This window comes from Theropithecus gelada, chromosome 3, assembly GCF_003255815.1.
Source record: "Theropithecus gelada isolate Dixy chromosome 3, Tgel_1.0, whole genome shotgun sequence".
Classification (NCBI taxonomy): Eukaryota; Metazoa; Chordata; class Mammalia; order Primates; family Cercopithecidae; genus Theropithecus; species Theropithecus gelada.
The window spans coordinates 73511171-73538367 of record NC_037670.1 but is presented as its reverse complement, the minus strand read 5'-3'; the positions used below and the strand labels follow the sequence as shown (position 1 = coordinate 73538367).

The following is a 27197-nucleotide window of genomic DNA, read 5'->3' as shown; positions in this document are numbered from 1 at the left end:
ACTAAAAATACAGATCTCTACTGAAAAACACACACACATAGTGGTGGGTGCCTGTAGTATCAGCTACTTGGGAGGCTGAGGCAGAAGAATCGCTTGAAACCAGGAGGTGGAGACTGCAGTGAGCCAAGATAGCACCACTGCATTCCAGCCTGGGCGACAAAGTGAGACTCTGTCTTAGTAGTAATGCAGAAATATCACCGTGATGGTCACCTAATGGTAAGGCAAGGCAGATGTGTTTGTGAATTCTTAAAGCTCATGCATCTCCATGATTCTTTTTAAATCAATAAATCTTATCTTAACCAATTTGCATGAACATTAACAAAAGCACCAAAGAGAATGTTTTCCAGACCTAGACGGTTTGAGAAGCATCTAGGTTTGGAAGATAAAGTCCTTCCTTTAGCTATAGTTGATGAGAGAAGCCAAGGTGGATTACAAATTTCTTCCATTTTGCATTCGTGAAATCGGTGGATAATAAAGTAATACATGACCCAGCTTTTCCCAGAGTGTATAACATAGAATATAAGTTCTAAGGGATGTTAGTGGTGTTACATGAGAAGTGGGTACTATCATCAAATAATGTTGGGTAATGCAAAGTTAAACAAGCTGAGCAGGTTTCCCCCCCCCCCCCCCCCGTGGACAACTTTCAGAACTGTCAACGTGCTGACATGCCTTATAAATCACCAAGAGGTAGATGCTTCATGCAGTGTTCCCCAAACCTGTTTCATTCCAAGACCTTTCATTCCGGGCAAACCCTGGGACTAGGGTCCCACAAAACACACATTGAGGATTGCTGTAATTCTCAAGCATTCTACCAAAATATCATTATTTGCTAACATGTATAGCCACTAGCTAAAAAATACATTGTTCTTAAAGCACTATGAACTTCTATTTTATTTTGGTAAATTCTTGAAAATCACATTTTCTTCTTGTTATTTTATGGCTTTTTTTTTTTTTTTTTTTTTTGAGATGGAGTCTCACTCTCTCGCCCAGGCTGGAGGGCAGTGGCCCAATCTCAGCTCACTGCGAGTTCCACCTCCCGGGTTTACGCCATTCTCCTGCCTCAGCCTCCCGAGTACCTGGGAGTACAGGCGCCCACCACCTCGCCCAGCTAATTTTTTGTATTTTTAGTAGAGACGGGGTTTCTCCGTGTTAGCCAGGATGGTCTCGATCTCCTGACCTCGTGATCTGCCCATCTCGGCCTCCCAAAATGCTGGGATTACAGGCTTGAGCCACCGCGCCCGGCTGGCTTTTTTTCTTGAAACCTGTGATGACTATCTTGTCAATTTGTCCAAGTTCTTAAAACCAAAATCTTAGAAAAGTAAACATGTTCAATATGTTGGGGTTTTTACTTCATTTTCTATTTCTATATTTTATTTTAATATTTCCTATATAATAATTATACGATCACTTCCTAAAGTTGTTTATTTTCTTTTCCTCCTTTTTTTCACACTGAGCCATTTTGCTTTATTTTTGCTTTAAGTTTGGCAATTGAGAAGTATAGAGGCATAATGAATAATAAGATGTGCTCTCATTTTGGAAAATGTAATGTACAAAATAAGAACTCAGTAGTGTACATGTTATTCTGAAAAAAATCAAAGTATGAGTAAAACTTTCTACCATCCAGGCACAAGAATATATGCCCTCAAAACCTAAATTATTCCCAAGTTTCATATCAAAGTTATCCTGATGAAAGTCCCCAGCAGCTGTGTCTCTGTCAACAGAGATGGCAACCCTCTCTTGCAAAGCGACAACCAACCCTTTCTCTTCCTCCCTCTGCAGTACTCTTCTTCAGTACACAGGCAAAACTGCTGTGCCAGTTCTAAGTCTTTGCAATAATCCTTGGAAGTCTTTGTCTGGTCGACTTGCAGTTACTTATCTTTTAACATTAGGTAACTAGTTGCTATTAAAAATCTATTATAGATTTAAAGTTCCATTGTTTTCCCCAGGATAGAACACTGTGATAGCTCTGATCGTGTTGGAAAGGCCACTAGTCCCATTCCCAGCCCAGAGGTGTTCACCTGCCTCTTCTTGCTGCCTGTGGGCTGCTGGAAGCCAACCTAGAAGTCAATGAACAGCCCAGTTGTTTTAGAAACTTGCTATAAGCCTTGACTCACTAAATATTTATTTCTAGCCATATGTTCCCACTTGCTGAAACAGACTTAGAAAATTGTATTTAGTTAATACATTTATTTAGTAATCCTTGTAGGAGCAGGACTCAAAAAATATAGCACTGTTCCAAATTTTATTCCATTTTAGCATCATCGTAGACTTTTATCATTTGAAGAAGCTTAAAAAATTATCTGGTTCAGGGCTTCTCAGACTTTAGCATGAATTAGCATCACCTGAAGAGTTATTAAAAACCAGATTGCTGCTCCAGCCCCCAGAGTTTCTGAGTCAGCAGGTCTAGGGGTAGATGCTGAGAATTTGCATTTTCAACAGTTCAGGGATGAGCCTGATGTGATTCATTCCAGGACCACACTCAGTGCCACTGTGGGAGAAAGCCCTTTCTTCCAGGTCTGCTTCGGAGAGGCTGAGCATTCATGGAACTAGCCTTAGACCAAACACCACGCAGCACTCTGGAAGGAGGAAGCAAATCTGGCTTTCTCCTGTCCTTGGAGCAACACAAGGGATGATTGATGGGTGGACCTCAGTGTGTATCAGAGGTTTTTGTCAGGGAAGGCTAACTCTTTAACACACATCCCTAAAACTGCTGTGGCTTCATTACTGTCGGGGACTACATTTGGAGAACCACAGATGTAGTGCAACCTTCTCATTTTACAGACAGGAACGTGGAGACTCAGGCAGGGCAGGATGGCATGACCAGGGAGCTGCTGATGCCGGAGGAGAGCTCAGGTGCCCAGACTTTGAGCAATTTTACATTCCCTTCTGCACTACCGGTTACCTAGTTTCTGTCCATAAATGCACAGCCAATCATTCTCAATAGTTACAGGATTGCCAAAGCATTTTTTAAAATATTTTTCTCTTTGCTGATGGGGGAGAGCGGTTTCTTCCATCAGTGATTCCCTGCTCTCTTCTTCCTAAATGTGGAAAATTCCCACACAGCCTTGCTTTTGCTCTTGGTGAGATTAAGCTTGATGTTTTTTAACCTATGTTCGGTTTTATTAATGGGAACTTCCCAAACAATCTATACAACAACTTTTTATATTTTCTTGGCTTACGGCTTCTACAGGTAGTGGTTCCTACTGTTAGCTTAATGTGTTTAGAACAAACTATAACCAATATATTTTGTGAGCAGAGAAGGGTTTTATTTACCTCTGAGCATTCTAGTCATGTTTTCTGCTTTCCGTTTCATGTACTTATCTTCCCACTTCTACACAGTCGTATTTTCTCTAATAATTTGGACCATTTGTTTTTCCTGACGGCATAGTTCTCTTTTGGACACTTAATGCTGCAGCACCTTTGGCACAGGTGTGGCAGGTACTCCTGGAATGTTCAGCTGCTTTTCGAATCATCTGCCAAAAGTACCCTCTGGGCTCTTTACCATTCAAGAAACCTTCATGGATGTGAACCCAGAGCTGCTTACAGACACCCACTTAAGACAGATGTGACATGACCAGAAATGGCATTTTCTTCTCCCTATAGTTAAAGTGATATATCTGACCCTTATCGTGAATTCAAGAGGGTAGATGGTCTAAGGTTCAGCAGCAGACCAACAAAAAATGGCTTTGTTTCTACTGGCCCCCAGAAATATACATCGTATGGCCCAAATGTAGTGTTTTTTGTGGGATGGCTAGCATATCTCTGGCTAACTTCCTTCTACAACAGCTGTTCAGTGGATACTTTTTATGAGGCAAGCAAGCCATTATACATAATAATGAAATTCAGTAACAGCTTAACAAGGCTCCCCATTTGCCCATGGACTGATAAAACGAAGATATTATGCATAACATTTGTTACAAGCATATTTTAATAACCAATGAGGTTATTGGGATGGAAGGAAGAGGAGGCATATGTTTTGTTCTTTATAAGTAATTAATTGAATTAGCTGGAAGGTAATTAATTGAATTAGCTGGACTTAAGAACAGTTTCTTGAGTTTCAGTGGTAAAAATAGAATCTATAGAAAAGACATATATTCTGGAGTAAAATACGTCAGAATGCTCCATTACTTAGTCCCCAAATAAATAAAAGACGTCCAGCTATGCTGTGCAGATTCTCAGGAATCTGAGGTCTCATGATAAACTAGTACAGTGCTTCTAATTAATTTTTAACATTATGCTTTGTAAAATCACAGCTCAGTCTTAACACATGCATCCAGCCATAGGGGTTCTTCATCATCCATCTATGTAGTTTTTTGTAACAGACAACACTGTATTTTTAAAGATGATGGCTTTGGTTTTATTATTCAACGTTCAATTATTAATTTTTGGTCAGTCAGCAGTTTAGCATTCCCTTTATATAAAATAAATGAAATTATTTGATAACTTGATGACTACCAGTTGGTATTGTTTCCTGGGCTGCAAAGCTGTTAAGGCTAGCTCTTTAATGTTGCATGAGGATGTGAATATTGAGGTGTTTTCATAAAACAGCCTGCATGGGAAACACTCTGTGGGCACTCTATGCCGTATGAACTCAAGCACACCACTCACACATGGACTGCCTATTTTCCTTCTCCCACTTCTTCAAAGCCCATCTCAGAAGGTTCCTAGCTCCATCTCCTGTCTTAGGCGTGCTGTGGACATTCAGAGCATAGCCAGCTTTCTGACATCCCATAATCCCATAATTATTCTTTCTTCTATTCCAACTGTGTGTCTTTCCCATCTGCTCAGTTGGTCTGTGATTTATCCAGGATTGAGCTCCTATCAGTTATTTTGTGAAGCTTCCGTGACACCCTTCCTCTTTCCCCCCACTAAGCTAGCCAGTTCCCCAATATGTTCACAGTTCACTTAGCATATTCCTACACTGGCTTGTACCCATTGGCTCTTGTCTGTCTACGTATCTGTCTCTCTGATACTCTAGAAGCTTGCAGGGAGAGACTACACCACCATACCTGATAAACAGTTGATGCTGTGTTTGATGAATGAATGAGTGGTCAACCAGACCGTGCTTCTGTGTGCAGTTACCCCCAGCTGCACTCCCTCCCTCATACTGCCCTATTGCTCCCAGCTACCTCCTGTTCTCCTCTGCCTCCAGTCTGGCCCATCTTCACCCAATCCAACTCAGTCTCCAAGGTGATTATTCTAAAGTTCACATCTGATTATGTCCCTCCATCATTGCCTATGAACAAAAAGGACAAGTCCATAAAATAATATACAAGGTCCTCCCTCCACAAGCACGTGCCTTGCCCCATAAGCTGCTGCTTTCCTCCTTCTACTTCATGTTCCCCAAAATATCAGAAGTGCCAAACTAGCAGCTCCCTATACACAAAATTCTATTTCTCAACACCACACCTTCGACGATGCTATTCCTAGTGAGTGAGAAGACGTTTCCTCTCACCTTCTCACCGCCCTCACAATCAACTCTGAGCCGTCCTTTAAGACTCAGTTCCAAAGCTGTCCTCCCTAAGGAATCTCCCACATTCCCCACAATCTGATGAGGATCCCTTGTCTGGACTCCCTCTGCCCTTCTCTTAAAGCATTGGCTACGTAGGGTGACTATACGGGCAGTGCCTCAAGGCATGAGGCTTTTGTCTTGTCCATCTCTGTGTCCCTGGGGCCTGGCACAGAGCCTGCACCTTAGTTATTAGGAAATATCTGATAAACAACACTGTGCTGAAGCTCCAGAAAGACGGAACCTGTGTCTCGGCTTTCTTGGAGCCCCTCATCCTTTCTGGTTTTCTTCTGCACTCAGTAGCACCTATTGTCCCTTGTAAGAACTCAGCAAGTGTTGGGAACTAAAGTAAATTAGACACAGGTGGCTAAAGAGTGTGTTGTGCTTTTCTGTAGCTAGAAACTAGAGCAACACCCACTGCTATGCTGTGGCAAAATTTATTTCTAAAAAAACTTTCATCAGAAGAGTGCCCCCAATCACTTGTTTAACTGGATGATAGAATATAAAAAAATAAAAATAAAAAAAAAACAGAAAGAGTAAATTTGAAATATCAACAAATTCACCTAACTAATGTGCCATGACAATAGGCAATTGGTAAGAGTAGCACTATTGTATGTAAGTAAGAAAATAGCATGAAACTCAATAAAAACATAGATTTTTCAGGTTATTAAATGGAGGACTAGACCGAAAAGGAAATGAGATGTGTAGGCTTGTAGTAATACAGTATTTGTCTACATATAACTTGGATAAAATCTGATTTAGAGTTGGTGTGTTTCCATAATGCTGACCTCTCTACTTCAAAATCAAATCAATGTATTGGGTTAAGTTAAAAGCTAGTTTTTCCCCTCAACTCTGGGCTTGACTATTTTGTCAGTAAATTTAAAAATAAAAAGAAATGCATCCCTCTGGAGAGCTTTCTAAGAGTTTGCCACCAGATCACTGTGTGTCAGCCAGACTCATTTATTTCCTTCCCCTCCCTCAAGTGCTTCCAAGCTCCCGAGGTGCAGGGCTCATCAATTACTCCACATAACTTGGACCTTGGCCCCATGTAAGCTCTAGCTCTCTCTCCAGCGTACTTCCAGAGCAACTCTTCAGCACGTCCACAAGTGCTCATAGAGAGTCCCCTCTGTCCGCCTGCAATGATGTCCAGGCTTTGTGAAGCCATCTGAGTAGAGCCTCACTTATCACTCTGCATCCAGTGACCTCCACGAGCCACAGACCATCTCAGTGCCCAAGTGGCCTGACACCCCCAGAAATCCCACCTCCTTAACCGATCTCACTTTCCAGTGCCTGGCCTCAAAGCAGCAGTGCTTGTGCCCGAGGGCACATAGAATCCATCATTATCTGGGGAAGGCGGCCCCTTCAACTTAAGCCCATGCTGCTGTCTATGGGGCTTTGGCTTAGTTCATGACGCAGGGTTGGGGAGATGTAGGCTCCATAGCTGGACTCTGTCTCCACCACCATAACCAATGATTAAAAAAAATAAATAAATAAAAAAATAAAAAAAAAGCCTTGTTCACTGCCACTTTATCCTTCAGCTCCCAAATAACCTCAGACTAAGAGATTAAACCCTCAGCCCAGCCCAGCTCCACCCAATTCCAGGCATAGAATTTCTAGGGACATCTGGGATGCAATTTCTTGGTCCAAAATGTCCAGAGAAGAGCTGGGTTTTCACCTTTGGCTGCTGAGTTGAGTTTTACATCCTGGAATATTCCCAACTAGTATGAAAGACTGCTCAGTGCCAATTTTGACCTTTCAGGACTCTGCCTGCGCAGCTAAGAGGAAGGCTGCATTTGTTGGTGCTAACTCACGTGACAAATTGGCGCACGGGGGTTACATAGGAGCTCTCAGGACTGAGTCACCAGATGTGTGAGGCTCTGGCCAGTTGGTTCAATGTGGTATGAGAGATTGTAATGCATATATATATATATTTTATACATATATATATATAGACAAATATACACATATTTTGGAGAAAGAGTCTCGCTTTGTCACCAGGCTGGAGTGCAATGGCTCAGTCTCGACTCACTGCAACCTCCGCTTCCCAGGCTCAAGCAGTTTTCCTGCCGCAGGCTCCCGAGTAGCTGGGATTACAGACACACGCCACCACGCCCAGCTAAATTTTGTATTTTTAGTAGAAATGGGGTTTCACCATGTTGCCCAGGCTGGTCTTGAACTCCTGACCTCAGGTGATCCACCCACCTGATCCACAGGCATGAGCCACTGCACGTAGCCTGTAAAGCATATATATATATACATAGTAGAGACGGAGTCTTGCTCTGTCACCGAGGCTGGAGTGCAGTGGTGCAATCTTGGCTCACTGCAACCTCCGCCTCCCGGGTTCAAGCAATTCTTCTGCCTCAGCCTCCCAAGTAGCTGGGATTACAGGCGCGTGCCACCATGCCCAGCTAATTTCTTTCATATTTTAGTAGAGATAGGGTTTCAGCATGTTGAAGCATATATTTTTAAAAAGAAACATTCAGATAAGTTTGGCTGTAAAATTTCTTCTCTTTTCTGTAAATATTAAAGAGTCAAACTCCCACCAAGTTCTCAGTCAGATAGAGATATTTTCAACTCCCTCCTTCACTCAATAAACATTTATTGAGGGCCTACTGGAGGCCTGGCACTGTTGAAAGAGTCAAAGATATAGCAGTGAACCAAAATGCACTTCTAGAGAGAGGGAGAAAGAGGATAAACAAATAAGTGAATAATGTAATATCAGACTCTAATAAGGTGTGAAATAAACAAGACTAGATGGAGAATTGAAGGGTTCCTTAAAAACTTTTTATTATGGAAAATTGTGAGCATATATAAAAGTTAAAAAAAAAAAAAAAGTCTAATGAGCCATATAGATCCACTATCCAGTTCCTACAATGATCAAACCAAGACCTGTCTTCCATATCTCCACCCACTCTCCCACTGTGGACTATTTTGAAGCAAATCCTAGACATCATATCTTTTGCTTATAAATCTTTTGGTGTGAATCTCGAAAAGAAAGGGAATGCTATGTAGATAAAGTAGTCAAGGAAGGTGGCTCTAAGGAGGTGATCTGGGAGAATGGGAAAAAATAGTTCCACTGGTGGAAACAGCAAAGCAAACAGCTGAGGTAGTTGAGGATCTGCAAAAAGGCCAGTCGGACTATCCTAGAGGGAATGAGGAGGAGAGGGGACTCAATCCTAAAACAGCAGTATGACCAGAAGTTCCTAGAAGGAATGCAATTATTACAGCAAAACTTATATGGGGCTAATTATATGGCAGGAGCTCTTGTAGCATTTTGCATATATTAACTCATATATTCTTCACAACAACCCTACAATGTCATTACCACTATTGTAATTCCCATTTTACTACAGCTAAAGAAACAGATGCAGAGATGTGCAGCTAACTACTGGCAGCCCCAGAATTTGAACCGAGGCAATCTGGTTCCATATTTCAAGTTCTTAAGCGTTTCACTGTGCTGCTTCCACTTTCAAGGTAGAATGGAGCATTAATTGCAGGACGCATTTCTGAGCAACTCTGAGCTGCCTCTTCCAGATCTCTCTGAACCACCACCCCTTCTCCCACTGACCCCTAACCCCAGACTGCCACCCCCTTCAGGTCTGGATACTGCTTCCTGGCCAGCTTATTTTTTCCTGCTTCCCTCCTCTTCCCACCCAAATCTTTTTTCCCTGTTAACTATACTCCCTGTGAGGGTGGAGAACATGTCAGTCTGTCATTCGCACTGTATCCCCTCACACAATGCCCAAAACATAATGGGTACAGAATAAATGCTCGGTCCTACAAGACTGACCCAACTTCAGCTGCCAGTTGCAAGTAGCGAGCCCCAGGTTACCCACACTTCTGTCCAACTTGGCTACAAATTGGAGAGTCCCACCATTCCCTCCTCATGCACAATAAGTTGCTATAATGGGTCACAGAATACAGGGAAACATGATTATGAGTTTATTATAAAGGATACAAATGAGCAATCAAATGAAGAGACACATAAAGCAAGGCCTGGGTTGGGCCCAGTGGCTCACACCTATAATCCCAGCGATTTGGAAGGCTGAGACAGGAGGATCACTGGAGACCAGGAGTTTGAGACCAGACTGGGCAATGTAGCAAGACCCTATGGCTACAAAATCAGAAAAAGCCAGGAGTGGTGGCATGAACCTATAGTCCCACATACTCAGGAGGCTGAGGTAGGAGGATGGCTTCAGCCCCAGAGTTCGAGGCCACAGTGAATTATGATTGGACCACAGTACTCCAGCCTGGGCAACAAAGGGAGATCCTGTCTCAGGAATGTTAAAAAAAAAAAAAAAAAGAAAGAAAGAAAAAGAAAAGAAAGGTCTCATGAGGTCCAGAGTGCAGGAGCTTCTGTCACCAGGGAGTTTGGGGTGTACCACCCTCCCAGCCCATGGACACATTCACCAACCAGGAACTCTCCAAATCTGTTGTGCAGGGTTCCATTATGAAGGCATGATTGCTGAAATCATTGGCCACTGGTGATTAGCTCAGTCCCCAGCCTCTCTTCCCTCTCCTTCAGTCGGGAGTGGGGCTGCAAGTTCTATCCCGGGAGTCACAGGGTTTGACCAGCCAGGTGGAATTCTCCTAGAGCCACCTCATTAGCATAAATTTGGATGTGGCTGAAAGAGGGCTTATTAAGAATAACAAAAGATGTTTTTCTTACCCCTATTACTCAGAAATTCCAAGGGTTTAGGAGTTCTATGTCAGGAACCAAGGATGAAGACAAAATATATATTTCTTATTATGTCACAAAATGATATATTCCACCCAGATCCCCTGGAATCCCTCTTTTTCCATGAGTTGCCCCCACACCTTGGGCTTTCAATGACCTGCATCTGAAGCCCTTCTTCCAAGGACTTCCTTGGGCTCCAGGATCCATTTGACCCCAAGAGCAAAGGGCCAGCAGTGCCTGGGCATTGCCAACCCTCATCTTCACCCCATGGGCTGTTAACCAAGGACTGACAGTATAGGGTATAGGGTATGACAGCCCAGCTTCCTTCCCATAGGATAGGACAACGCTGAGATCCTACAAACACTACAGAGCCTCATGCTGGGTCAGGTTTCCTCCCTTCCTTTTTCTGTTTCTGGGAAACCTGACCAAAAACCTTAGGTTACCTTAAAAATTCCTCTGTTAGCCATTATGGCTGTATATTGGAGTACTCATAGGAAGTTACTATACTTCCAATTTCACCATTAAATAAAAATAAAATATAATTGATTCTGAAACTATACCAAAATCATGGGATTTTACATTGGTGAGTCAAAGTGTTGTAGGACTATCTCCTTAGTTCAGCTAAAGATGGGATCCTTGTCACACAGCCGTGAAAAATTAGGCCCACAGACAGTTTGAAGGGTGAGAAAAACAGGATTTATTGGGCAAAAAGGAGGAAAAAAAGAGAAATAGGGACTCTCTGCAAAGCCAGAGTCCCTGCTGGTGCACTTCCCGATTAAATCCCAGCTTCCACCCAGGAAGAGGAGGGGCCAGGCTCCTCCCTGCTGCAGACAGAGTGGATTTCTGTGGCTCCACCCCAGTGCGCATTCTTCCCAGCACGCAGGCTGGTTGGAGTTTCTCTGGGGACCCCTTTCCATCTGGCTGTCTTAAAAGGTCTTTTAGGATATTGCAGTGCCTCAGAGGCATCTCTCAATCTCAAGCACCCCAGCCCAAGAGCTCTGTCAGCAGTGGTCAATGGAGACCTCCAGTCGGTTGGCAGAGAGTGGGCAGGTCAGCATCTAGCACATTGCCACCACTACAGGGAAGGGTGAGCAGACAGACAGCGAGCAGCAAATCCTGGCTCAATGCTGGAACTCACAAAACTGGTTTTTTAACTGTTGTGAGAGTATTGCTATAACACAACAATAATGATGAGACCCGGGAGAAACATTTAGTAGGATAAAACACACATCAAGTACATTGTTGCGATACATATGGCCACTCTTCCAATATTTGTCTACTGATAATTTCTTGACCTTTTAAGAGAAGCCTTGAGGGTAAGATGTGGAAGTACTGATTTGGTTAGAAGAATCCCAAGGAATCAAGAGACACTTTTTCATACATACAGGAAAAGTCGAGGTCCTAATGTATGTAAATGAACTCAAAAGCTGCATTTTTCCTGCTGTTTCTAGGCAGCCACTGCCAAGTCATTTCAAACCTTAAATGAGGAATGAATAGTGATGAATGCATTTATGAATATCCTCATTTGAAAACAAATGGCACCACAGTTCCAGGGTTCTAAATTGAAAAGTTAGTAGCAAAAAAGAGCTGCTCCAAAATCCATACTCTATAAAATCCACATAGCTCATGAGGAGAATGATAGAACTATAGATCATAGACAATTATGCTCCAAAGAAAGGTTTTGAGGCAGCTGCATTCATAAGTCCCTCTTAGAATGATGACATAAACATAGGAATATAATACCATAGCTAAATTTTCTCATCATGCTGCCATATTTTTGTAAATGAGATTTATAATAATAGAATTATATAATCAGCCCATTTGCATGAAACATATTATTACTACTAATGTTCAGATTTAAGGAAACTGAATTCTTTCCAGGATGCAAACTATGCATCTTTCAGAGAAAGAGAATATGGGACATGACTTAGAGAAAAACCTTCTTCCATCATGTGATATTATCTATGGTGACATCCATATGACATCACTTAAGAGGGCTCCTTGGGGAGACTTTATCAAAGCTTTTTTTCTCATCACCATTTAGTGTACACAGGCAGCAAGGAGATACACAAAGTATACAGATTTGGAAATATGGATTTATTCTCATTATGAGATGAGCACCAAATATCCATATTGATATGCAGACATAGAAATAAATCACTGCAAATCCTAAAGGAATTTTTTTTTTTTTTTTTTTTTCAAATCTTTTTCCTGCATTCCCTCACTATCAAATCAGCAACTGTGAGATGGACTCATTGATAATATTTTGATGTGAGGCAGGAATTAAACTCCAAAATGGGTGCCCTTATGGAAACCTAATGAATGTTGCAAACTAAGGATAAGGAAAACATACTATAAATAAGGTAATGTCTTCTCTTGCTATCACCCACTGACCCTGACTTCAGACCCTAAGCACTACTTTCTCTATAGATGAGCTAATTCCATCAAATAGGACAGGCCCAAGACTGGCAGATGAAGCCCTGTCTTAAGTACTTTTTGCTTATGCTCTCTACTCTAAAATACTTTCACACATTCTTCAAGCTGATCTTTTTTTATAAGAAAAAAAGGTAAAATAAAATTGCCCTAAAAATAGGGAATAATTACCCTTGTTCATATTATTTCCAAAGAAAAAAGATATTTATGGAGGTGAGTTCTAATTCTAAGTTGATTAATTCAAAATCTTCATGCACAGTAAAAACCATCAGAATATTAGCTAGCATTTATTAAGAAAATAATGTATGCTAGGTATTCTAAAATTTTGAATGCATTATCGCATTTAATTCTCGTTCTAACCCTCTGTGTGATATTCTTTTTATACCCATTTTACCCATAAGAAAATGAAGTGTGGTTTACTTAAAGTCACAGACCAAGGCAGTCTGTTTTCAGAGCTGATGCCCTCACCTGCATTAATGGGTGAGCAGGGGAATGTGAGGCTTGGAGCCCTTCCTCACTGGCATAAAACTACTTTAAAAAATTATTCTGTCATTGTAGTCTCTAAAATTCCAGAGAGGAGAAAACTGTCTTAAGATATCAATGTTTCCCTTAGTGGGTTTTTAGACTCCAGAAGTAGAACTTGATGTATTCAAGGCCCAGAATCCATTTGTATATAACATAAGAACTCTAGCCCTCTGCAAATCCTTCCTTTAGAAAGCTTCCACATTCATCAACAAGCACACACCAGAATTCATCATGTCTTTTAAGCTGGTCTGTTGAAAACAAGACCATGTATTATAGTCAGACTTCATTTGGGCCATCCTTTGCTGGTTAGGTACATTGGCAATGAAAGATCTGAAGGCATAAACTTGGCAGCAGCTTCAAAATATCCAGTTGGTCCCGGAACGATAACATGCTCATTATGTGCATTTATTGTGCCTGAGTTCCCCTCTGTCCAAATCTACCCGGAGTCTCCAATCAAGAAATATTGATAGGAGCAGTGCTAACATGATATGACTGGGGACAATACAGAGTGACATGACCCGAGGTGATGAGAAGAACACGTGTGGCTTCCTGACCACCCCCTCCACTTCCCTGCCACATATTTTAATGCATAGTACATCCCTGCCTTGGCAGTCACAGACAGAGAAGCCAAAAGATATGTAGGTATAAAGTTGCATCCATCAACACCACCAGGGGTCCTCCAGGAATGCTGTCAGCTTACAGATTGGCTTGCACCCACTGTCTGTGCACACCACACTCCGTGACTGTGGTTCTAGCTCTAGTTCTACAGGGACAGCAAGGCATCTCCCCAGAGCTCAGACAACTTCCACAAAGACCTACCGGAATGCCGGGTAGGAAGTAAAAGAGTCATTTGAGTTGGCATTTGCTTTATTAAGAGGGAAGGGCAGCAAAAAGAGGACCAAATTAGATTTTAAGCTAGGACCAGAATACAGAGGAAATAAACATTAAAAATAAGCCAAGGCAGCAGTCCAAAGCAGTTGACGTATACCCATTTCTGACCCCAAAACACAAAGGCTCAGAAGCTCACTTTTAAGTAGAGACTTTGTTTCGTATTCAGCATAATTGTTTATATTTATGCAATACCTGAATATGCAGCAAATTGCATGGGACTATATCTGAACAACACACTAGTGTCCTAAATGTAGGAAATTCCCAATCTATGCTATTTTGTATCCAGAGAATAATTCTATAATTTCCTATATGAATTTTTGATCAACATAGATGTTAGGGAAATGTCTTGCAGTTAATAAAAATATTTTCTTTTCATTAAATATAAATAATTGCCCATCCTCTTCAGAGAGCAGTCTGTATATAGATATTTAAATTGTTCACCCAAAATCCATGGACCAAATCCATGTTCGACACTAAGATCCAATTGAACATAATTTAATCATTTGTTGAGGATGAAGAAGCTTATTTTGAGATATTCCAAAACTCAAGAATTTCATTATGATTTCAACTTGTATTGTATGAAAGAAATGTAAACATGGCACTTGATAAATGACCTAAAAATATTGTACCAATGGTCAGTGTCTGTACCAGCAGTTTGGAGACAGTGTTTCCAATGCAGTCTTCTCACTTCAGAAGTTAAAAAAAAAAAGAACACATTATGAACTCTTCTCACTTCAGGTAGTCTACAAACAAGGAGAGTTACTTCTGGATGCATACTGTTACCCCATCTATCCTATAAAGACATACTCCAAAAATCACAATCAAGACCAACCTGAATTTTAAATCCCATGGTGGTAATCTGGGATAAGACAGGGTTTCTCTTTAGGCTGATGAGTGAGAATTTTTTTCTCCTTAAAAAGAAAATCATTATTGTCTTTTGGGAGAGAGATAAAGGCAAAAGACATAAAGTAATCAACTTAAAATGGATTCTCATTTTTAAAAAAAAATAGCTGGGTCAGCAGAATTACTGAAGAACAGTTATGTGAAATGTAGTTATAAATGAATAAAGAAACCAATAAGATAAAGATATCACATTAATTAAAAAATAATTATTAAATTCCTGTCCTTTTTGATGTTTTCTCTGATAATATTTCCGTCTTCATAAGATAGTATAATCTCTAGGCAAATTTCCAAAGAAATTAAGAAATTAAATATGGTTTGAAGGAAAGAAACAGGGAAGAAGGAAAAGAGAGAGAGAAGAGAGACTGAGACAGAAAATAAAGAAAGGAAAGTTTAAAAAGTGGCATTTTTAGAAGAGCTTCCAGGACTTGAATTAGGTATGGCATTAATTTTTTTCCACCAAGTCTTAGTCTGGGCATGTTTCTGAAAAAAATGCAGGAATTTCATGGATGTGGGAACTGGTGATGGAAAATGCATTATTTCCAACACAACAATTGTTGTACTTGAGAGAAACTATATGGGAAAAAAATAACACCCTAGAATAAATACAAATGAAATTCATGTATCAAAACCAATACTGTGAAAATAGTTTAAATGTTTCTTGAATTTATATCTAGTCATTAACCTAAATGCAGATTTTAGTTGAAGCCACACTTCTGCCTCATGGTCAGAAGGCCTGAAAACCTGTGGCGTGGAAAATTGGCAGGAAGGAGAATATTGAATTGGTCTCCATGGAAAAACAGATTTTGGCAGCCATAACCTCCTCCCTGGCAGGTCTCTCTCCCCCTCTCTCTTTCTTCCTCCCTGTTTCACTCTTGTCCCAGGAAAGAGGCTGAGGAAAGACCATATATCAGCTACAACAGCAAGCAGTTGTCAATCTGACCATTCATCGAACAGCTGTTCTCATTGGCCTTGAATCCTGTGGTTAGGGTAAAGCCCCAAAATTGTCGCAGCCCTAGACTCACCCTCTGAGAGCACAGAGGCCATAGATTCCCATTTCTACTGGCTTTGGTTTCCTTCTCCCCTCAAATAAGAAAGTGGGGTGGAACACCTGCCTCACTCGATGTCCCTGAAAGAAACTGCAATCCACAAATGGAAATGATAAATTCATTCGCAGAAATCCTAAAAATCTATTCCTCTCTTTCCACAACCCCTATCCTATTTACTCCGCTATTCTGTCTGGTTACCTCAGGGAAAGCAGATATTTCCTCAGAGTTTTATTTAATCTAGAGGGCTTCTGCAAAATCATTTCTCCACCCAAGAAGGTCCTAACAGCCCACCTCAGCCCTAAAGTTCAGGCTCGTTCCCTCCTGGGCTAGCCCTAAACCCAGGCTCCATCAAGCTGCCCAACATTTTCCTTCCAGCCTCGTTTCCATCATCCCCCTACCCCAGAGCTTCCGGGGAATGTTCGCCACGCCCCTCCGGTGGGTTCCAGGCCCCTTTGCATGAGCGAATTGAGGCAAGAACTACCTCCCTAGAGTCAATGTTGTGTCCGTGTGCTGTGCCTGTGCCTCTCGGTGGTTTTCACGGTGATCTTTTCTCTCTTTGCAGCTGGTTAATAATCCACTAGCAAGTCAGGCTGCAGCGGCTGCAGCAGCCATGAGCTCCATAGCAAGCTCACAGGCCTTTGGCAATGCCCTCTCCAGTCTTCAGGGGGTCACAGGTCAACTAGTTACTAATGCACAAGGACAGGTGAGTGGGAGATGGGAACAAGAGTGCATTTTTGTGGCAGATTGAACTCGGAAAGGAAATGAATTTCTTTTGCATGACAGTGATATGTAACCGCATCTATTCGAGGCAAATAAATAATGTTTACTAGCAATGTCAAGAATAGGAGAAGGGTTGGGAGGTGTTTCTATATTTTAGAAGCAAGATTTTTGTTCCTACCTCTAGATTGTCAAAGTTTTATTTTGTTTTTATCTCTGTACTGTGACTCATGTTATGACGTTATATGAAGAAGTTACTTTGCATTACAGGGGCATTCTTTCAAAAAAAAAAAGTTACATTTAAAAAATAAAATGCCAGTTTTGCTTTTTTTATTTTTCACTTAGGGAAGAACTTGGATAATGAGGGAAACTGATCAGTTTCCTTCCATAATTGCTGTAAGATATCAAAATTAGTCTTAACAAAGCCAATTTTTGAATGTATGGGAAGGTGATGAAGAAGTCTTATAAAAGCAACAAAGAAAAGGAGTGAGTTAGAATGAAGCCAATTGCAAGTCAGCTCCATGGCCCCCGGCCTCCTGCCAATTCCCATGGAAGCCAGGCAACCTCTGGCATGCTTGTTGATTTACTTCAGTATGACAGGGGCAGTAAACCTTCCTCATGTCATGAGATAGGATCCGTCCCCTCACACTGCTAATGTGCCACGTAATGGTCATACAAGATACTGGAAGAGCTTCACACGACTCAATAAACCCAAAACCTGCATAAAAAGCAAACGAGATGAAACTGATGATGTTAGGGTACCCTCCATCCGAAGGCCTTTCTCAGAACCCAGTGGTTAGGACACTTGGTTTTCCAGTGTGACTGTTCATGATCATGAAATCCAAGGGAGAAGGGGCTAGCATTCTCACAAAGATTTTTTCCCCAGCCTTATTTATTTGCCCAGCAGTGTGTCTGCATCCTCCCTGCTTGGCCTGCTCTGTGGAGAGCAGGCATTTCGATGTCTTGAACCCTGTTTTTATTTTACATAAAGAGTAAACAAAGATGCATTATAAGCTAAATCGTCTCCGTCTACGTCCCAGGGAAAAAAAGCTGACCTTGTTTTATTTCCTGGGCGGGTGCAGGATTGTCCCATCAGAACCCTGAGGGCTGAACGATGGAGCTTGTCAAAGAGAGGCCCCATGTAATGAATCATCTTATCACAGGTGCACACCACACATATTAAAGGAGGGTTGTATGAACACTGTGCCCTCTACAGTAACCTTTCAATGTCTGCTTTAACCCTTGTTCCAATCCCTTTTCATCAAAGGATCATTTTATGCAGCCGGCTCTAAATGGAGGCTCTCAAAAGCCTATTAAGATTTCTGGAGGGACGGGGTATTGGTGTGGAGGAAAAGTTGGTTTTAATATCTATAACTCATACTCACATCAGCTCGCTGCTTCCTAGAGCTGTGCCCAGAAATAGGACACCCTGCCTCACTCCGGCCAGGGAACTGGCCCTTGAGATGTAAATTTTAGGGGTTCAAGATAGAAACCATATCCACCGACGGATATTTCCTCTGATTTTTGTGTTCCTACATCTAAGTAAAATACACTGCTACTCTCTATCACTTGAATATTTGTGATGCAGAAAATCCATTATATAGAAGGAATTATTAGGATTTTATTCTTCTGATCATTTAAGGGCTGATCACTTTGCCAATTAGATATTCTCAGGGGCTGGAGTTACTACCTTTGCTTTTTTTGGCCTTTGCCAAACCCCAGGGATAGCTTTACCAGCCCATAAGTACCCATTAGAAAATGATCTTACAGGTAGAAGATTGATTGGTACTGTGCATACATTGTATAAGAGTTGACTTTAAAATATCTTACTTTAGAAACTGTGGTATGATCGTTTATTTGATGTGGTACACAAACTTCCTAAAGTGGAAAAAAAATTACATTCACAGAGAAATCAATAATGCCCACTCATGAAATCTTAAGTTTTAACACATGTGCCCAGTGGGGTCATGTCTTCTACCTAGTGCAGAAAGAGTTCAAGAGTTAAAATACTCAAACTTCCAGTGGATAGTTGGCCATATTCCTGTAGCGATATGGTTGGTTTTGTTTGTTTGTTTTGGGTTTTTTTTTTTTTATGTTTAGAATATCAACCCGGTTATCTTCCCAGGAAAAGGTGCATGTCCTACAACTGTTGGCACAGAGATACTTGCATGGCCCTGTGAAGTGGGGTGAACAGCCTATGGTCAAATTACACCAAAAGAGATAGGCAAAAATTATCTATTTTTTGTTTGTGTGTGTGCATATTCCTTTGGCTTATGTTAACATGGCACAAAAGGTAGCAACACATTGAAACCAGATTCTTAAAATTAGCCTTGCTCAAAATACCATGTAAAGTAGGATTACTCCACCCAGCCCATTTTCGATTTCTTAAAAATCTCCATAGCGCTTTCCCAGGAAGGGTACAAAGAGAAAACTCAGAATACATTTAAAGATTCTTTCACTTGAGTTCTTGACATCAACTACTGTTTACATTTGGAAGTTCACCCAGGAGTAATCACATTAAAATCTAAACCTAAGTGTGGAAAGCATGTTTTACTCTAGTGATCGTTAGGTGAGGTTAGGTCTGTTGAGAAGGGATGGGGTGAGATGGGGGTTCTATTATCAGAAATGTTCTGATCCTCCCCTCCTGCTAGATTCTTTTGGCTGCCCGGAAACAAAAGACAAGATTCAGTAGTTAAGACTTTGAATTCAGACCTACCTGGGATTGAGTTTAGGCTTCACCTCTTTCCAGTTTTATGATCTTGGAGCCATGACTTAACCTACCTAAGCCATGATTTCATTCTTAACGTTCAAATGGAACCTATATGAGGCAGCCGCGAAACTTACTTAGTGTCTCACAGGGCCCACAGCCTATGCCAGTGGTGCACTTTTGCAGGGCAAGCAGTCCTAAGGCTGCCTCCTCTGCTGGGTAGATGCCCACCTCACATGAGGAGACATGCCAGAATCTTACTTCAGGCTCTTGGCCCTCAACTCTCAACAGAAAGAAATTCCCCCACCTGGGACTTGGCAGTTTTGCTTCCCTATCTTGGCATCTGACTCTGTTTCTATTAACCAGATATCAGTAAATTTAAAGAGATAGGAAATCTCCATATATTGAAGAATTTTATTCCTGCTCCTTTTTTTCCCAACCGGTAGTTATTATGAGCAAACAAGGAGGAAAAACTTCAGTCGTTTTTATAACTTTCTAACCCCACCCACTCATGTGTCATTAATTCAAAGAACAGACACTATTCAATAGAGTTATAAATTTTAACAGAAATACTGCGTTCTAAAGTCATAGAGTAGAGGCGAGGCATGGCGGCTCATGCCTGTAATCTCAGCACTGTGGGAGGCCAAGGCAGGTGGATCACTTGAGTCCAGGAGTTTGAGACCAGCCTCGACAACATGGCAAAACTCTGTCTCTACAAAAAAATACAAAAAAAATTAGCTGGGTCTGGTGGCAGACACCTGTAGTCCCAGCTACTTGGGAGGCGGAAGTTGCAGTGAGTCAAGATTGTGCCACTGCACTCCAGCCTGGGTGAGAGAGTGAGACCCTGTCTCCAAAATAAATACATAAAATCATAAAGTACATATCTTACCCAAGGATGTTAAAGGCTCTAAAATTATATCATACCCAACTTCACTCTGAGGTGGGAAGGTAGCATGTGTCCTCCTGAAATTAGTAGTCATGAAATTGATCATGACTATGGCATTGCTGAGAAAAACATCCTAGTTCTCTTTGTTTACTGGATCTGGAAATCATGCAAGTGTGGCAGGTGGGCAATGGAATGGGTGCTAGCTGTGGACTTGTTTGAATTCCAGGTTGGCCCATAACTGGCTCTGTGACCTTGGGCAAATTACTTGAGCTCTTTGAGCCTCAGTTTTGCCAATTATAAAGTAAGGATGCTAAAATCTAAGCTCCTAGGTTGTGAAGATTAAATGAGACAATGTGTGGGGAAAGCCTACCACAGTGCCTTTAATAAATGATTGCATAATTATCATCATCATCATTGTTAAGAGTTTTGTCTCATAGTTTCTGGAAACCTATATTTGATCTGAACATGCAGCAAGAGGCAGTACAGTGTACAAGCAAAAAGAAAGGGTTCTGGAGCCAGACTGCCATCCACCAGCTGTGAGACTGGGCAGTTTCCTTATTCTGTGCTTCAATTTCTTCATCTGAAAAATGGAGATAATAATAACACCAGGTCCTAGGATTAAAGTCCTGAGAATGGCATCAGGCACATAATCATCACTCAATAATGCTATCACCCAATAAATGCTACCTATTAATCAAGATGGTATGTGTTTTCAGTTCATAACTGTGCACAAAAACACATGCTAAAGTCTGCATGTGTGAGGAGTTTGAGAATGTGAAAATCTTAGTAGGACATTAAGTTATTTTAAGGAAATCTTACCCTTATCTTGGATAGTTCAGTAGGGAGGAGGGAAAGTGTGAGTGTATATACGTGCTCTTAACACTTACTCAGTGGGTATGATCAAGATTTGGCAAGTAGATTTACTATCGATTTGTTCAGCTATAGAGTTGGCTTCCCTGGTGCCCCTGGCAATATCTTCTTATTGGCGTTATTGCAGCAAAGTAAAAGCAAATGAAATTTTATTTTCTACTGGTGCTAAAGAAAGCATTCTACATTTTAACTGAAGCTCAGAATGTTTCCTGATGAAATTAAGTCCTAGACCACTGTGAAATTTTCTTAAGTGGCAGCAAGTAAAGTCAAATGCATTGGTCCTTAAAAAGCCAATCAAGGCAGGGAGGTGAAATCAACTAAACATCACTATTTCAACGTATTAAAAAGAAGGAAAAGTAAAGAGACTTACCTGGTCAGGTTACTCAAGAATGTACATACTATTGTATGTCAGCTGAGCAGTGTTGGTTTGGTGAGATTTGGAAGGATTTGCTCGAGCAGTGTAGGATAGGGGCTGCCTCCTAAAATGACCACAAGGCCATGATGAAAGAAAACCTATCGAATGGTTCTAACAGCAGCCTATGCATTATGACTTAGAGAATATGCCTTTGATGGCGCAAAACCATTGATTGCCATTCAATTCTATTCAAAAGCTCTGAGCTAGAGAGGGCTGGATGGAGAGGCAGGAACACCACCAGCATCATGGATGTACGCATCAACTGGAAGGCCATCCTGATGTCATCACTTTCAAACATGGTTAAAAATACGTATCTTAGAATTGAAGCAACATGATATTCAGATGGGGATGTTGCTCTGAGTTGTAATAAGATAAATAACATCTCCGGAGAGCAAGAGAGTAGCTAAGAGCATGGGCTTTGATTGGAACCCAAACACTATCACTTCTTAGTTGCGTGGACCTTGGATACGTTATAAAACTTTTTTCTCGGCCTCTGTTTCCTCATCAGTAAAACAGGAATGATAGGCTTCTCACATATATTTGTTGTGTGGTTAAATGTGGTAGAAAAAGTGCCTGACACAGTGCCTGATATATGTCATAAGCATTTAATAAATCACGACTATTCTTTTAGGACGAAAACCCAGCAATTGACCCTGAACTGTGGGTTGCGAAAGTAATTAGCCCAACCTTTTAAATACATGAGAATCTTTTAAAGCAAATCACTACAAAATAAATGAAAATAAAGTTATAGTAAATGCAAATCTCACCCAAAGGATTGAGATATAATGAATTTATTCAGTGAGTGTTGAGTCCCACTCTAGGAGTTATTAGATCTGCCAAGAACTAACAAAACCGTAGCTGAACACATTTGTAAAATTATTTTCAAACCCTGTGGAAAAGAAATATGTGTAATTCTGACCATGTGACTAAATAAATGAGGTTCATTAGAAATATCCTGCCAAAGCCAGTTGATCAGGAGTTTAGGGAGATTCACATATATTACTTTATTTCATTTTAAACAATGAAACATGTTAAATGTATAGAAAATAATTTTTGCAAAACAATACAAAAGGCACTCTTGTTTAACCACCTGCATATTGACATTTTTTCTCCATATTAGCTTCAGTTTTCTTGCTTATTTTTAAAAGAAACAGAGGGGTAGGAGCGGTGGGAAGCAGCCACACACAAAAAATTAATTTAAAAAAAAATTTTTAAGATAAAAAAGAAAACATGACAGACATAGCTGAAACTGTAGCACCTTCTTCTCCCATTCTCAAGGTGATTACCATGATAAAATGAACTCTTTCCATGCACGTTCTGCATTTTTACTCCAAAATATTAATTGAAGAAGCAAGATACGAAGTAATATGTACAGAATAATACCCTTTTTAAATACAAAAAAAGGCACTAGAACATATTGTTTCTATATTTTGCATAAATAAGAATCAAACATGTTTTGTTGAAAACTCAGAGTTGATGTCTGTATGTTTTCTCACAAATACAATGAAGAGACCAATCTATTCATATCACATTGCTTAACTAATGCTTTTGACCATCTTTTATAAACCAAAAAAAAATCTGAAAAAAGCTTGTATTGTCTCATGTGCAATGTCATTACAGGAAATTTTATTTTAAAAGGTGTAAAAATTAAGTCACATTGTGTGAACTATACTTCAAGTAGCATTTTTAAAAATCGAGTAACATTTCTTAAATCAGCTCTTTCTAGAGACTGGGAAATATATATGTTCGCGGGATTAGTAACATTATAGGAATTTTACCCTGACTTCATCTGAGTTATAAAGATAAAACAATAAACAACCTCAATCTTTCTCCTAACATACCAAATTTCCCCTTTGAGCCCAGTTGAGAGTTTTATTTCCTCATTTCCGGAGAAGCAGTTGCATTAATGACGTTTTTCCCTAAGTGTGCGCTTCGGGAAAATAACGAGTCCCTCAAGATGCCCCACAAACCAGAGTCCCCTGGTCCGAGGAGCCGGGCAGCAACGCGCAGCCGTCTTGCGTGGGACCCACCCGTGGGCGGAGCCAGGCGGTAGTGCTGCCCCGCCGAGCTTCACCCCAGCAACCTCTTTTATTTTCTTAACCCTGTTTTCCCCAACCGAACACTTCCTAGAGTTCACGCTGGCAGAGCCCACTTCAAAAAATGCTGCAGGAAGCCATTCACACTCATTCTTATCCACTTTTTTTAAAAATGCGAAATAGTGATTTAAATCAGAAAAGAACCTCTTCCAGTGGGGGCTTCCTTTGCAACCGGGGCTTCGCGGTGGTTTCTGTGTTGTTTTGAGGGCACACACCTACATAACACTTTTGCAGAAATAAAGGATCTCATCTCAAACTGTTGCCAAAAGTCCCAGGGACTCGTCATATGCAAACCGAGGGCAAATGAACGTGGGACGACCCGAGGCGCTCCCTGAAGGGGCTCTCCTGCAGTGCCCAGGCAGAGGGGGAGTGGGAGGGTGGCTGTGCAGTGAAGGGCGGAAGTGCCCTCGCCGTCCTGAGGCCTGGGACCCTCTCGATGGTAAATGGCGCTGTTGAGCCCCGAAGCGCAGGGACTCTGCGGGCGACGGGCTTGACGGGAAGCTTTGCTGTGGTGCGGCCCAGCTGCGGACACGCTGGATGTCAGGGCCCCAGCAGAAGCGCCAGGCTGTGCCTTCTTAGGACGGCGGGTGCGGCCCTGCCCAAGGTCGCCCCGCCCTCCATCCTTCTATCCCCGCACCACATTTCTGAAATGAAAATATTATCAATCGCTTTAGGGTTACCTTAAAGAACTGAAAGGAAAGCCCTCTCTGAACTCTTTTTCTACTCTCCTTGCCCCGCAAAACTCAGCAGTGCAAGCTGCCATGTACCGTAAAAGGGGTGTGTAGGAATGCACAGTGAGAAATCTACTTTGCAGGATTCTCCCTGAAGATTGAGCTAGAGAGGACCAAGCTCTCTCTCACCTAAAGCAGAACTGGCGTGCTGTCACTTTCCCCCTTTCTGGCTGCTGCAGCGTTTTGTTTATCTTTTTATTTTGTTTGTTTATTTATTTATTCATTTATTGAGACGGAGCTTCACTCTTGTTGCCCAGGCTGGAGTGCAATGGCACAATCTTGGCTCACTGCAACCTCCACCTCCAGGGTTCAAGCGATTCTCCTGCTTCAGCCTCCCTAGTAGCTGGGATTTCAGGCGCACATCACCATGTCCAGCTAATTTTTGTATTTTTAGTAGAGTCGGGGTTTCACCATGTTGACCAGGCTGGTCTCGAACTCCTGACCTCAGGCGATCCACCTGCCTCGGCCTCCCAAAGTGCTGGGATTACAGGGGTGAGCCACCACTCCTGGCCCATCTTTTAAATGTTTATCCGTGAGTATTTCATTTTCCTGGGAATTAGGAAACGTTTTCTTGTGGAGGCTCCTAAATCAAGACTGTTGGCACATCTTGTCTGTCTAAAGGACAGGAGAGGACCAATTAACTAACGAAGCAACCTAAATAGCAGCTAATTCTAAAGAGGTACTACGTAACAAGATGCCATTTACAAACAGCTCCCTCAGAGCTAGTCTGACATATTAGCTCTTTCTTTCATGAGCATAGTTTACATTCCAATTAGTGCCTCCCTATGGCAAAATACGATAACGAATGTTCACGTGACTTCTTACTGTGCGCAAAGCTCTTTGGCTTAATTCTTAGAGGAGTGCTAGGCTTTAGCTGAAGTCCTTTGGGCCAAGTGACTTCTAGAAAAGAACAATGAAAATAATATCTCCCAAGCATTCAGCCTTCACCCTGGGGCCGGAATCATCTATAATCCTAACAGAGGAGTTCACGGCAGATTTGATTGTCTCAACTGTGCAAACTCTCAAGGCATCAGGGGTTAAGTGACTCCCTGGGATAACATCTTTTGGAAGTGGCAGAACTGAGATTTGAGTTCGAAGTCCATTCCCATTCTTCCATATCACCCTGATTTTCTCGGGTTCAGAGACCTGGTTCATTTCCTGGCTGTTCCATAGACATGTCACAAACTCCAGAACCTTCATGTCTCCATCTGCAAATGGGAATTGTAATTCTTGCTCTGTCAACCTCACAGAGTTCTCTTGAAGGCATACACACACACACACACACACACACACACACACACACACACTCTCACACTTGAAAACTGTAAAGAGATATAAACCTTACCGAATAAATACAGGGTATTTTAACTGGTATTCTTACTATCATTATTTTTACTAATCAAAGGAACTGGACAGGTAGTGTCAGGGAATTGTCTAAAGCAATGAGATGTTCTTGAAAAGTCTGTATCAGATCTCCACTTCTTGCCAGAGAAAATCGCCTTAAGGTGTCCACAGGTCTCCTGCCTTCCAGTGAGGCAACCTAGCGATGAGGAAAGAAATGCATGGTGAGTGCTTCGTATGGGCACTCATCAAATTAGCCTTTCAGAGCTCAATAGAAAACCCTATCCTAGTGAATCTTCTGTTGGGCTGAAGATTGCAGCTGAAGATTGTTGTCCCACGCAGCACAGTGATGTTAGAATTGATCGAGCTCCTAATGTGGCAAGACCTCACACATTTCTAGATCCACCCAGAATAAGGTAAACCCTTCCAAAGAAAAAGAGGAATATCGAATGCTGTATTTTGAGTCTTCTAACTCTGTGAGGTTGATAGAGCAAGATTTAATTATTTTGAGTCTAAGACACCACTGATTTTAAAAGTCATACCACTGATTTTTGGAGGGGAGGAAAGAAAATACCACAGTTGATAAATATATCAATTGTTAGAGGTAGCCTAATTTCAAAAATGTTAAAAATATTAAAAAAAAAAGAAGTGATCATTGAAATGTTTATAAGTATAATTAAGGAAATATGTTATTTATTTGATAAATATCCTGAACCAATTCCAGTATCAATAAGACCATACAAGGGCTGTTGATGATGGCTCATTTTTAGTATTTAACAAAAAGTCAGGGATGGGAGTGGAAGGCATTTATATCTCAGCTTTTCCAACTGTAGAATGAAAATTAAACTTGATTTGAGTAGAAGGAGGGCAGACAAGAAAAGGAGGAAGTGCTGAATTTTGGTTTAGCATCCTAGAACAACATCAGCTCCATCTTCAAACTATGTTTATAGTTAAGAAGAGCGTTATTGGAGAGGAGAAAACATTAAATTCACGTGAGAAACATTAAACTTTCTTTTTTTTTTTTTTTAATTTATTTATTATTATTATACTGTAAGTTGTAGGGTACATGTGCATAACGTGCAGGTTTGTTACATATGTATACTTGTGCCTTGTTGGTGTGCTGCACCCATCAACTCGTCATTTACATCAGGTATAACTCCCAATGCAATCCCTCTCCCCGCCCCCCTCCCCATGATAGGCCCCGGTGTGTGATGTTCCCCTTCCCGAGTCCAAGTGATCTCATTGTTCAGTTCCCACCTATGAGTGAGAACATGCGGTGTTTGGTTTTCTGTTCTTGTGATAGTTTGCTAAGAATGATGGATTCCAGCTGCATCCATGTCCCTACAAAGGACACAAACTCATCCTTTTTTATGGCTGCATAGTATTCCATGGTGTATATATGCCACATTTTCTTAATCCAATCTGTCACTGATGGACATTTGGGTTGAT

The 27197-nt window shown here is 41.3% G+C and overlaps 1 protein-coding gene and 1 long non-coding RNA gene across 3 annotated transcripts in view; one reads left to right on the top strand and one right to left on the bottom strand.

The window, feature by feature from the left end:
• Positions 1-27197, top strand: part of POU6F2 (POU class 6 homeobox 2) — a 491967-nt gene that overhangs the window by 409562 nt on the left and 55208 nt on the right. For both annotated transcript variants that reach the window (XM_025380080.1, XM_025380079.1), the window contains exon 7: positions 16548-16688. In XM_025380080.1, coding sequence (XP_025235865.1) covers positions 16548-16688 — 141 coding nt within the window. The remainder of the gene's footprint in view (positions 1-16547; positions 16689-27197) is intronic.
• On the bottom strand, positions 14539-16066 carry LOC112620973. Its single transcript, XR_003118631.1, has 3 exons — positions 15962-16066; positions 14869-14947; positions 14539-14723 (listed from the first exon to the last, which is right to left on the bottom strand). It is a non-coding gene; the product is annotated as an uncharacterized LOC112620973 (long non-coding RNA).